At 37.7% G+C, this 14,337-nt stretch overlaps 1 protein-coding gene across 5 annotated transcripts in view; it reads left to right on the top strand.

The window, feature by feature from the left end:
• BTBD9 (BTB domain containing 9) overlaps positions 1 to 14,337 on the top strand; it is a 142,881-nt gene that overhangs the window by 103,211 nt on the left and 25,333 nt on the right. For all 5 annotated transcript variants that reach the window (XM_081854179.1, XM_081854180.1, XM_081854176.1 and 2 more), the window contains one exon: positions 6,662 to 6,769. In XM_081854179.1, coding sequence (XP_081710305.1) covers positions 6,662 to 6,769 — 108 coding nt within the window. The remainder of the gene's footprint in view (positions 1 to 6,661; positions 6,770 to 14,337) is intronic.

Genomic DNA, 14,337 nt, shown 5'->3' with positions numbered 1-14,337 from the left:
GCACTTAGCGCCCTGTGTGGCTCTAGATAATGTTCGATAGCAATACGGTGGTACCTCGGGTTAAGAACTTAATTCGTTCCAGAGGTCCGTTCTTAACCCCAAACTGTTCTTAACCTGAAGCACCACCTGAAGCTCTTAGAGGCTAATGGGGTCTCCCGCTGCTGCCGCGCCACCAAAGCACGATTTCTGTTCTCATCCTGAAGCAAAGTTCTTAACCCAAGGTGCTATTTCTGGGTTAGCAGAGTCTGTAACCTGAAGCGTATGTAAACTGAAGCGTATGTAACCTGAGGTACCACTGTAGTTCATCCTGCACTATACAGAACTCGTGTGTCCATAGAACCTGTTTGCAAAGAAACTTCTAGAATTTACTAGCCTTCTTACTAGCATCTTACTGTACCTTCTTACTAGCCTTAAATATTTGAACCGAGGAAATGTATTGGGAATCTGAGGGGAGATGCCCACACAGCAAAAGTTACCCACAGTTCCAGCCACTACACACAGGCAACTTAAGATCCAAAATAGTTTACTACTGTAGAAGATTAGGCTTTAGTAATACAGTTCCAGACGTTGATATACATACAGTTTGTTAGCTTTGGAGATGCAGATACAGATATATACAATTACAAAGTATCTCTGTTGTTCCAGCTTCAAAACGTAAAACAGACTCCGACTTACAGAGGGACTCATTGACTGACATGCCTTAACCGCTTATATAGATGGCACTGGGCCATTGCCATAGCAACTGGCTTGGCTGACCATGCACCTGTTGGCTTATCTCATACATGGGATGATTTGTGCTCATGAAGGAAATTAAGCCCTTCCTCCATGTCCAGTTTCTCCAACAGGAAACTACAAAGTCCCGTAATGATAAAAAGTATTCTCTTGGGGGGGGAAATAATAGATTCCTTGGAGGGGAAATTACATATGTTTTTGCTTTTATCCATACTTGTAATTAAAAAGTGTTACAATGATTTATATCTGTGTTTATCTCATCACATATCTAAGATTCTGCCCTTAAGTTGACAGATATTTTTAATAAGCAAGTTAGCTACAATCTTGCTTAGAGGCACCAAAAGACTTTTACAGCTACATAGAAAGATAGTGGGTGAGAAAGCAGAATTTCAGATAGCTGAGTCTTTCTTCTGACCAAGTGTGCAACGATGCCTTTGGGAATTCTGACTGAATCAGCTCTAAATTTTTAATTTGCAGGAAGTCAGCACTAATGAGAACTTTAGTTTTCCTTCAGAAGCCTTTTATTTTTGCTTCTGAAATGATGACTTATTAATATTACTAACAGCCAGGCTTAAGCAAAGGGTTCTGGAACAGCTTTTGTAAAGCTTGTTTGACCAGCCTATCTTAACCCCAGACAGTGTCAAAGGTTTTAGAGATGTGGAGGGCAGTTTATTATTGAATGCCATGCCCTTTAGGTAAGCAGGCTTCTGAATTAGTGAATATTTTACCAGAACCTAACAGGGTTTATGTTTATCTCATAGCTATCAACCAACAGCATCATTAAAGGGGGGAAATGAGGCTGCTGGTAGTGCAGGGGGAAATAATTTTTGCAGAAATAATGTTTTTATCAGCAGTTGAAAGTAAACAAGATATCTTCAATAGGAATAAAGGAATACATTAAAGAAAACTTAAATATTCTTCTAAGAAAGCTGTATGCGGTCTATAGAAAAAGTTACACTTTTATTTTGGTAAGAGAAAGATGTGTAGTTAAATTGCATTTTAAATCTAATGTAGAAGCAGCGAGTTTTTCAGTTTCTTTGGTGACATGCTGCTGTCATTTGATATAGGCATGATAAAGATGAGATTGGCATTCACCATTCATAAATTTAAGAAAAGTCCTGCTTGTTAGCTCTCAGATGGCCTATAAAAACTATTTATGGAAATATACTGCATTGCTTCCTAAATTTAAAAGTTAGGAGATTCCCTCAGATTAAGAAAGGTACCATTGAGTGCAAGAGTATGCCTGCATGGTTACTGAACAGATTTAAGGAAGCTGTAGAAGGCAAGAAACATTTGTTCAAAGGGGGGGGGGGTAGAGGAGCAGATTGCTAAAAACATTAAGCCAACAATAAATGTGTCTTTAAATGTGTATCAGAAGCAGGAAACTGACCAGGGCGGCTTGCCAGATTTGCACTCTTCAGGGTGTCTGTATATCTACTGATAAAAAAGTGAAATGCTGGCTGTAGGTGTGATGGGATAATGAGCTGCTTGTGCGTAAAAGCTTGATCCCTCTGGGATTTGGCTGGTCAACCAAACCGAGTCACTAACGGAGCCCCCAAAGCATGACTCCGTCAGTCGCTGGTAGAATCTGACAGTGGGCGTCTACGGAATTTACGCCAGCATAAAAGCTGTTTGACGGACATGCGCCTCCGTGACTCTCTGCGTGACAGCTTCCGGCGAAGGGTGGGAGTTCCCAAGGGGGGTCCTGTTACCTCTTCACTATTCTCACTGGAAGTATCCCAGAGCCTCCCCTCCGACTCCCCCTCCGCCGGAGCTCCTGCTCTCCCCCTACTGGTTCCTTCTTCTGCTGCAGAATCTCTCCTATTCTCCTGGAGCCTTTCCACCACCTGTTCCTCCGATGGCAGTTCCCTGACAGTAGGTTTTGGAGGGCCCTTGGTTCCAGGCTTCCTCCATGGACCACCCTCTCTCATTGAGTCTTCTCATCACTATTATCAACAGCTATTTCTGTTGTTGTTCTTCCAAATCATTAATCCAGTTTCAAAAAGCTTTTGACAAAGTACCTCATCAAAGACTCCTGAATACGCTTTAGCAGTCATGGCATAAAAGAAGTCATTTTGTGGAACATTGGTTATGAAACAAGAAACAGAGAATAGGAATAAATGGACAGGTCTCCCAGTGGAAGGATGTTGACAGTGGAGTTCCCCAACTTATTCATAAATGATTTAGAATTAGAGCAGTGAAGTGGCCAAGTTTGCTGCTGATCCTAAATTGTTCAGTGTGGTTGAAATAAATAGAAATTGTGAAGAGTTCTGAAAGGATCTCTCCGAAGTGGCTGGTAAAATGGCAAATGCAATTCAATGTAAAGAGGTGGTTGTGAAATTAAAAACAAAACTTTAGATTCACCAAAAGTTCCATTATTTCGAGCTCTTAGTACACCTGCTCTCATGAGAGTCACAAGGGTCTTTAAGCTCAATCAGAATGCAATAACATTTATGCAAAACATTCAGTACACAAGGTACAACTTTAACTTTCCCAAATTCGCAATGGAAAAGAACAAACTAGTTTCAACATTCCTCAACCTTTATAAATAAAAATGTTTGCCCTTTAGCATCAGCCTGCAAACAATATCTTACCCATCCTAGAAGGTTGTAGTTAACATGTGAAAGCAGAATATTACAAAATATTTGTTCCAAAGCTAGCGGTCAGCTTCACCTTTAGTTCAAGCCAACCTGCTTTTTGGTTTAAATGGAGCAGAGTTCATATCTTTAATCCTTAACAACTGGTGGAAACCAATTTGTTTTGGGAGGAGCAGGGTATCAGAACACATATTTAGAAAGATATGTTTGGGGTTTGTGTTTTTTTGTAGCTACGGTTTGGTTTGGTTTTGTATAGTGTTGTTGTTTTCCCGCCTCCTTGTCTTGCTTAATTTTTCTACATATTGTTATAAAATTAGGTGGTTTCGGTTTTTTAAAATAAAGAGAAATTATTCCCAGTGGTGAAAATAAAAGCACAACAAGAAGAGTTTCAGAAGAATCTTTCTAAACTCAGTGAATGAACAACAAAATGGCAAATGAGGTTCAGTGAAAGTGTAAAGTGATGCATGTTGATGGGTGGGAGGAATCATAATTCAACATAAACACTGCAAAGTCAGTGTGTGCGCGCCGTAAAAAAAAGCTAATTTGTTGCTAGGGATTTTAAAGAAATGAATCAAAATTGAAGCTGTCAATATAGTCATAGCTTTATACAAATCTATGGTTAAACACCCTTAAAATACTGTGCACAATTTTGGTTCCCTCTTCTCAAAATGGCTATTGTGCATCTGGAAATTATGCATTGTAACTGAATGGCAGGATATTCTGGACAGATGATGCAGTATAGTATTTCACAGTGCAGAAATTAATAAACATAAGTATGTTAGGTGAATTAACTTCAGTGGGTCTGAACAAAATTTCATTGAACACTACTCCATGTTCTTAGGAATCTAAAATGTTATATAAATCAGGGGCAGGGGGAGTTGGCTACCCAATTAATCTTTGGTTTCATGTGGAACAATCCCTAGGGATTCCATAGAAATCATCAAATGTCATCATTGTCTATTATGTTTGTATCATAATTATTGTGTGAGCCACTTTCCCCCCCAAAAGGGAGACTAAATTATGAAAATTGCAATAATTATGTTCAGTAATTGTGTTGTAGAAGGGTAGGCTTTCCACAACAACAGTGCAAAACGCAAGCAATGCAGGTCAATTTTACACTTTCTAGTCAGTGCCATTTAAGTGAATAAGCACCAAGGCATAGGCCTTTTAACTCTGGACCTGGTAGTAAATTAAACCCTTAAGGAAAAGAGCAGAAGTTAAAAATCACAATCAGCACAATGTAGCTTGCCATAACATGCATAATGCAGGCTTTCCAATTAGAACGCTGCAGTTTAAAAACTTTCTTTCTAGACTGATGAGAGAGCAATTATTTTAAGCAAAGTAAATGCAGTCTTCTAGCTCTGCTTCCAGTTACTTCTTGCTCCAATAGCAAAGACAAAAGCTTTTGAAAACCATAGTTGCTATTGAATTTTGTATCAAAACAGCAGCAAAGAGAGCAATTTGTTGCTATAAACTCAAATCCTGCTAATCAATGGTATGCAGCCAGCCAAAACATTTGTAAAAGATGTAAGCAAAATCACATTTGGTAATCAATTTATAAAAGCAGTTCATTGGTCCTAAAGAAAAATCGATAGTGAGCTTAAGAATAGGTGATTGAAGATATGTAATATAACCATGCATTTTGTATACTTTCAAGATGAGCACTAACTAGGAAGTCTGTATTGGAGGACCATGTGAAGGTTTTCTTGCTATAAATTGGCTAATTCACATCTTTATGAAGATCTGTGGAAGAGGCTTGAATAATTATGCATGCTTATAGTCACTTCCACTTCTACTTATTTTTCTACTCTTTTGTCCATTTGGTGTGAATTTCTATTTCTATTACATCATTTCTATTTAATGTGATTTTTTAAAAAGTGGGGGCACCTTTTTGTGTTCGCCGATATCCTTGACACCAAGTAAGGACAGTTCTGTTTTCCTTTCAAGTCTTCAGGCAGCACTTCTGTTGTCAGGAGTTCTGCTTCAGCTGATTTGCCAGCAGCCACCTTATTTGGAGGAAGCAGACTTGGCTACTGTCATTCATGCCATAGTTACATCCACATTAAACTACCATAACACAATCTGTGTGGGGCTGCCTGTAAAGTTCAGAAGCTTTAGCTGGTCTGCAATGCAGCTGCCTGGTTGCTTGTGAGATAAAGTAATCAGACCATAAAACATTTATTCTGTAAGTAGCTGTGTTGATTACCAGTCCATTTCTGTACTGCTGCCTTTCATGCATTCACTGGTTTGGGGCCTTGCTATCTGAAGAAAACATACCCAGATCTGCCCAGGCCTTGACATCGGCCACAGAGACCCTTCTCACAGGCCCACAATTAAGAATCATCTGGTTAGCAACCACAGAACCTTTCAGTAGTGGCTACATCACATTGTAACACCCTCCCATGGGATGTGTGCCAGGCTCATTGCCTGATTGTGTTCAAACAGGCCTTAAATACATTGCTATTTGAAGTTGCTTTTAATTGGACTTTAACTATTCCTGCTTTTTCCTCCTTGTCCTCTGTGTTGTATACTTTAATTGTCTTATCTTTTATTTTTATGATTTTGACTCTGAACTACCTTGATACTGCCTTTGGCCCTGAAAGGTGGTATAAAAATACCAAAATAGATAAATAAGTACAGTTTTTGTTGGCCTGTGAATCAGAGGCTGACCTTCACTTTGGCAATGCAGTCATATTCACACTTGCCGACTGAACTAGTTTTCCACATGGATTGATTTTTACATAAATTAAGAATAATTTAGATGAATTGCAAATAAATGCTCTAATTGACAAGATATTATAGATTGCTTAGAAAGTTTAAAGTGGGATAATTATTGAAAGCCAAATTATTAGGCCTGCCAGAAAAATATGTATTCCCAGAATTCTGCTCCTACCTACGGCTTTGAAGCAGGCTTCCTCAAAATGGTGTCCTCCAGATGTTTTTGGACTGTAACTCATCATCCCAGCTAGCACTGGGACTGATAGGAGTTATAGCTCAAAACATATGGAGCCACCAGGCTGGATAAGGCTGTTTTAAACCTAGATAAAAATAACAAAGAAATAGTTGATAAAGAAGAATTTTCAGGAAGTAAGGATCTGGAATTACAGTATAGTTTACTTTTATGCCTACTTATGGCCAAAATGTCCCCCTTTTAACTAAGGTTAAAATACAAATACAGAATTCAAACTGCTGATTAATAGAGACACATTCCAAGACAAGCAGTTAACATAGGTTAGCAGGAAAGATTGTAGAAATAAATTATGTATTCCATGATTGGTTGGTTGGTTGGTGGGTTGGTGGTCACTGAATTCTTACTGTTTCTGCTCATGCAGGTTACTTCTCTGGGATTGTGACGACAGAAGCTACAGCTATTACATTGAAGTTTCCACTAACCAGCAGCAGTGGACTATGGTGGCTGACAGAACAAAGGTTTCCTGCAAGTGAGTTTAATTTTCTTCTATCTGTACCTCATCCCTTTCAAATCTAATAGAATGCTTGTACATGACTAACCATCCGAAACAAAAAGGAGGGCAGAATTTGCAGGGAGGATCCAGCAAGGATTAAAGTCAAATGGCTCCAGCCAGGTTAAAATTGAATGGAGGATTCTGTTGTTGAACTAGCTGGAAAAGTTTCTTTGCTTGCCACCTAAGTACAGTCATTAGTCCCTTTGTCTAGGCAATGATTGTTGGCCCGAACAGTTAAGCACTGTCACCACAAGCTAATGGGTAGGCCTTCATCATCTGGCTGGAAGCTGGCTGCAGACTGAGAAGCTGAGAACCAGAGACATGCTGTGACTAATGTAGAATCGAGACCTTTCAAGGTGTTAAAGCTGTGAACACCTCCATTTTACACTCAGATTGTGTCTATGTGTGCATAAACCATTTATCCTAAAGATACCTCAGTCTCTGCTGCCCCTCATTCTAAGGAAACTGAACCCTGGCTAAGCTCCTGCAATCCCTGGAATTTTGCTCCTCTTAGAGATTGGGGTGGCATGTAACAGTATATTACTAACAAAATAAATAAAAATGAAACATTACTGATGATATGAGACTGGGTAGGAATTTCTCTTTGCAGTGCCCAGCAGTTTTACGCCACTTTCCATGGTTAGGAGATTGCTTTAACTGTGACAGGAAGAGCTGGAGAAACAAAACAACATTTTATTTCTTTATTTGCTGTATTTCTATTCCACCCTTCATTTTTAAGGGTCCCAGGGCAAATTACAGTGCAGTATTCACAGTGAAACAACAATAAAACCAATCATAGGACAATACCAGAACCAACTAAAACACCAATACGATGAAACAACTGTATTTCTGCAGCTGTGGAATTGGTCTGTTACAGTTGGTCTCTCCGTCCAACCTAAATTACCCCAAAAGGATATTAATATACTGCTTTAATATCCCATAAATTGAGGGAACCACTTTGATAGGCCAATTCAGAATTAATTTTGACATTTGTTACATAAAGAAGCATGGAAACCTAGCTTAAAAAGAAGATTCTTCTAGTGACTCCAACTTGAAAAGTGAATTATTTGAGCAAAAGCAGTCTGCTTCTGCTGATGTTTTGTAGTGCTTCTGTTGCTGTTTCATATGTGCTTGGATAATGGCGGTCTCCTTCCTTGCCAATTCCTGGGTGCCTAATCTTGCATTGAAGATCTAATCCCTTGTTCATGTCATGAATTTATAGCATGAAGAATGATTGCAAAGTCCCAACTAGCTAGTTCACAGCAGGAAAAATAAGACAGACCGAAGGTAGCAAACACAAACTTCAACAAGCCTCTCTGATCAAGTGAGAGTGGCAAAGAAAATAATGCAGAGAGGGAGGGAGTAAAAGTAAATGGAATTCAGTTTACATGTCATAGACTGCATTTGATAGTCTAACCAAGTGTGAAAACTTCTTTTCAAGTCTGCTTCTGCTGCCTTTGGTCGATTTAATGGTATTTTAATGTAGTATTTTGTGTAAATTAATAATTTAGTACTCAAAGCCTGAAGTGACAGGCTATTTCTAAACTCCTCTTTTTACTCAGTCTCAAAAGGCTGGCAATGGAAATGATGGTATGTTTATTATCTTCACAGGAAAGCTTTCTGTCCTCCTTAAATGGAAGCCAATTAATGCACAGTGATTGTATAATTGTCATTTTAAATGCTTCATATAGGCTTTACAAAACCCTGCTTTCTGGCTAACTTCTGTTGTTTACCACGCAGTATGACAGTAATGAAATCGATTCATGTTCTGTTCTGTCTAAAGGGCAAATATTTCTGATAAGTTTGCTTTGGTTTGTTAAGCTTGAACAATAGACATGTATGCTTGTTAAAAGATTTTGCGGATGAAGAGTCTAGAACTTGGATTAAAGGCTAAAAAAATGCAGTTAGTAGGGCTCAGATTGCTGCTATGATTAATTCTTTAAATGAGCATCTGCCTAAGACACCATGAACAATCAGGAAACATTACTGTCAGTTTAAAGGTTGGTCTTTGAAGTTTTTTGTTTGTTCTGCTATGAAACGCATACTGTTAATTGCATACTGAGCTGCTCTGTTGTCTTACGGGATTTGGCTACATATGATCAATCAAGTCCAGTGGTCCACTGATTGGCAGATGAGTTCCTGGAGCAAGAATCCCCAACCTTTTTGAGTCTGTGGGGACACTTGGAATTTTCAAACTGTGATGTGAGCAGCACCACGAAATGGCTGTAGTGAGAAGACGGGTTCTCACAAAATGGCTGTCGCTGGAGGTGTGCCCTGCCAGAAACAATGGATGTGCTCTCTGTGTGCATTCGTTCCTTCTCTCTCCTCCTCTCTCTCCCAGACCCAAAGAATACATAAACACAGACGGCCTCAGAGTGAGAGAAACAGTCACAGGCTCAAAGAGGGAAAACCAAAACATGCAGAAATTTAGAAAGGGAGAGAAAACACACATGGGCATCCAGACAGAGAACACTCAGAAACATGTTTTGTTCTCTTGTCTCCCCCGCCCCTGGCTAAGCTTACTTTTTCTGTTTATCTTTTGAAGCCTTCCTTTGCTTCCAGGCGTTTGGTGGTATATGATGACTCAGTATTATGTCAGCTGAGCATTTGATAATTGACTTGCTTGTTGGTGATGATTTTTCCATTATTTGTCGACAGTGGTGCGATGTTTCTTGTTGAGGACTCTATGTGCGTTTTTTCATTTTTCAAAAAAACTTGGATGTAGGTCACCTTGAGTCCACTCTGTAAGGCAGCTAATAAATTGAATAAATTATAACAAAGTAATATAATAATCTGGCCTATCAAGTACTGATACTGGAGAAAGAGAAAATGGGCTATCCTTTTAAAGTTGGCATATCCTAGACTGTAGGAGATGTATTTCTGTGTGTGACATTCTTTGTACTTTTGTCATATTTATGGAAATTTGCTGTGTTTGTACAGATGCCCAATGGCCCTTAGGGATGTAAAGCTTTTCTATATATTAAAAGAAGTTGGTTTGGTGTTTATTTACATAGAAGATTTCTTGGTTCACAGAGAGGCTGCTACCTGTGACTGTTCTGAGACTATATGTATAGTTACATTTCACATTTTTATTTGAGAATTTCAAAGAAGACTTGCTGTTGTGTGTGTGTGCATGTGTGGAGAGAGACAGAAAGACATAGAATGGATTTAATTTCAAAACATGATTTGCCTTCTGTGCTATAGGATTATTAATCTTGATATTCTACAGAGAAAAGAGAGTTGACAGGCCCAAATATCATGCACTAAAAGTGTGTCTTCGCATCAAATACCAGCCTTAAATCAGTGTTCTGGGAGAGGTGCATTTTTCCTCATAACTACAGGGAGAATTCTTTTCAATTAACTTTCTTATAGTGAGTGCTGGACTATTAGTGAGAACCGTAGAGGTTCACAGTTAGCTCTATTCCTATAGTGGAAAGAAAAATGTCTTGAAAAATAATTAGAATGAAATATGTAACTGGTTATTTCAAATCAATACGTAAACCTGAACATTATTTGCCTTCACAGTTCCTGGCCATATGTAGTTTTCTATCTATTCTCTCCCCTCTTAGATTCCATTCTATAGCTTTCTTACTCCTGTGATCTCCCCCCCGCCCCGCCCTATTTTCTTGGACCTATCTACTGCCCAGCTCCTGTTTAGGATAAGAGCAGCTCTGTCAATGGGCATCTGCACATTACGGCAGCCCAGCCAATTCTTGCCAAAGCATTCATCGCCAGTGGTACATGTTGTATGAGTTTTTAAGAAAACAAAGGGAAAGTTAAACACCAAATGAAATGTTTTCTCAAGAAAGAGTTGGGTTTGCTGAGACATACATTCACACCTGTGTCTGTACTTATATTGGATTAGACCCCACTGAAGTGCATGTGTTTTCCTTTGTGAATGTGAAAGGTGTGCTTGCATCCATAGATTCTCATGCCCAAGAAGTAGCTGGGATAAGGGATTGATCTTCTGATGTGGGTATTCACTAGATGTAGAAAACACATGTACATATTGCATATTACATGTGAAAATGGAAGCAGATATATATTGCCATGTGTGTGCACACTTTAAAGCTACAGTTACTAGCAGGTTCCTAATCTTTTTACATCTATGTAAGAAAAGCAACCCTGTCTTAGATCTCTGGAATTGATGTCTTTTTAGTGAAGCTGATTTTTCTCATTTAATTTTATTTTAAATATCAGCACAATGCATGGTTTTCATGTTCATTTGTCCCCCTCCAGTAATTCTGTTTATAAGTGATGACCATTACAATGAAAGCTCCTTCAATAAATCATAATTAAGCAAGCAGATCTTTTGACTAAATGTGGGTGCCCAATTAAATGCATAGTTACACTTGTGAAAGGTTAGCATTTGTACTCTTTAAAAAAAACCAGACAGCTTTGCTTCAAAAGTCAACCAAATTGCTTTTTATTATTTAGTTTTGTGGTACTTCTTGCTACTAAATGTCACCTGTAGAAAATTAAAAGATCCCACAAACTGTAGTTGAAACATCCATCTAGAGGAGTAATTGACGCTTTACATTTGCAACATTAGGTGATCTCTTTGAAAACCTTTTATCTTCTGTTTGTTCTTTTGATATTTATAAATGTTAACCAATGTAAATTATAGGGTTTGTGAACCTGAATACCCATAGTGAGGTCCCAAATGTTAAAATGTTTTTCTGAGTGGTGTAATACCTGTATTTAGTATGTCTGACTATAGTACCTTTCCTCAACTTTTATAGGCATTTTAAAAGCAACTGTCATTGTTAAGGTTGCATGAGAATCTAATTTCATACAATTTCCTTCACTAGGAATAAATTATTAACATGCATAACTTAGAGGCATCAATTCCTACATACATAGAACTCGAGTAAAGAGATGCAAGACCATTAGGACAATGGATGTTCAACCAAGTCTGTAAAACTATAAAAGAAATGACATATTTTAGGGAGTTTTCTACAATGTAAAGGCATATAGTTTATTAAAGTATCTTAAGATATATACTTGGAGGGAATTGAGGTTTTTTGGTCTCACTTCAAATATGTCATTATAAAATAATAAAATAATCTTTCATGGCTCCATGCAAATGGGCGCAGCCCTGGAGCTGGTTTCATGGGAAATTGCTCATCTCTGCAAACATAAAGAATTATTATTATTATTATTATTATTATTATTATTATTATTATTAGTTGAGCTAAGTGAAGCTTTTGGTTTTACTTGCCTGTTTAACATTTCACAGAGATGAGCAATTTTCATAAAGGTAGGGAATAAATTAGACCAATAATAAGGAATCTGAATACATTGTTCAAATGGTCAGGAATTTTAAATCCATATTTTGAGACTTTCCAAAGACCAATTTCTGTTTTCCTCAATCATGAGTAAGTACGCTTTATTTATTTTATGGCTTTTCAAAAATGCATAATAAATACCCAAACTTTTAAAACAAACTTTCTAATCAGAAGTAAGTACGTTATATTCTCGATCAACTTTCTCATCAGCACCATCCATGATATTTGAACATCTCAATACATTAAGAATCCAAAGGTAATAAAAAATATATTTTACTGTAATCAGTTTATTTTTGCCAGCTTATATATATAAAAATATTCTAACAGTTACCTGAGATTGTATTATTGCCATAGACTGCACAGACTACTACATAGTTCTGAGCAAAAATGAGTGGAAAATGCATGTGTCATCACTTAAATGTTCTAAATATTTTTGCCAATACCAGGTAAATAAGTTCTTAACAACAACAAAAACCATGCGCTATACACAGAACATAAAATGCAGAGAATGTGTGTGTCTTTTTAAAAATCAAAATACACCCTTAAAAATATTCTTTAAAAAGTTAAATACATATAAAATACAATGTTGTAAATTGTTATATGTCAGACCAAGATAGATTAAGGCTGTCAACTCAGAACTCTACTGATGCAGAAATGGCAAGCTACACATTTATTATTTTAACATGTACCGGTAAGCAGAATTGTCACTGTAGAACTCTCTCATCAAAGCCTCAATTGCTGGATGCATTTCAGCTTGCTAGTCTTCCTCAGTGGTAGAAAATTAGAGAAATGTGCATGAAATAAATTCAAGTACAGCAAATCATCCATCTTCTACATTAAAAAATTCATTTCATTCTACTTAATACTACAACATACCTGTGCTTTTTACAATCAATAGCTATATCCATTTAATTGATTGATATGCTCTGATGCTCATATGCTCTGATCCCATGCAGTCAGTTCAGGATGAAAGGCCAAGCCCATGAATGAATCGTTCGCTTGCATGCTCCTGGTTTATATAGGACATATGCAGTCAAAGTTTGACAGTTCAGATGTAGCAGCAACCAGGAAAACAAGACGACCCTTGATGAATCAGACCAAAGGCCCATCTATTCAAGCATTCTACTCTCACGGTGGTTGACTGGAAGCAGAACGTAAGCACAATAGCACTCTCCCAATCATGTCCTCCAGCATAGTGCCTCTTATGCTGAATGAAATGCATAACCATCATACTTAGTAACCATATTCTTCAGGAACTGGTCTAATCCATACAATGGTTTCTCTAAACCATTCTCTAAACCAATTATCATCATACAGAGCATGCAAGGAAATGCATGAACAATGGGATTCATTTATGTGCATTAAATCTGAAATGACCCAATTTTTCAGAATAACAGTTACCTTCAAAGTTAGGTATCATCCCCATAATTTCAAAAGCTGAAACCTTTTATCCCAATGCCAGCATGGAAAAACCCCTGACCCCCTTTTGTAAAGCAAAATGAGCCAGCCAGCCAGAATAGTACCTGGAAGAGTAGAGACATAATTCATTTATCTGACTGTGGAAGAACTTCTGTATGGAATTTGACAGAAGTAGCATAATATGAGTAGGGCATCTTTAATTATACATCTTTGAATTTCATCAGCATCTATTAGGACTTCGTTCCAAAGAGCGTACCTTCTTTTCTCAAAAATCAGCTCCACATATTAACAATCCAGTAGGGCTACCTTTCAGTTTATTGGAGGCGGTGTTCAAGTGTGAATGTTGGATGTTAAATGTTATGGTAATGGTTACATTTTATTTAACATCATTTTTAGCAGAAGCTGTCCAAAGAGCAAATGCTAGGTAGATTTTTCATTCAAAGTCTGTCCTCAATATCAAATGAAAGCTCTGAAATCTTTTAGGCAAGGCCTTCCATTTCATTAAACAGTATTTGTTCTAATTAGGACATTATTTGCACTCTGTTTTACTAACTGCTGTTGTGTAATTTCCACGGCTTTCCTACCACCATCCACCTGTCTGGTAAAATGTAGTAAAACTTACACAATATTAAACTATTGATTCATTCTAGGTAGGTTTTACCAGGACAAATTAAATACATGAATCATAGAAATCAGAGAAGTAAAAGAATTATTAGGTCTTCAACTTTTCCCTGTGGGTTTATTCTGAGATTATTCCTTACAGTATATTTTCTAGAGTTTTATTGTCAGTCCAGTTTCATATGTCTCAGACGATATGGCTTTCACTACTTCCCGTGG

Source organism: Podarcis erhardii (assembly GCF_964252035.2).
Source record: "Podarcis erhardii genome assembly, chromosome: 3".
NCBI lineage: Eukaryota > Metazoa > Chordata > Lepidosauria > Squamata > Lacertidae > Podarcis > Podarcis erhardii.
The sequence above is the reverse complement of the archived record's forward strand: the minus strand, read 5'-3'. Positions and strand labels throughout refer to the sequence as shown.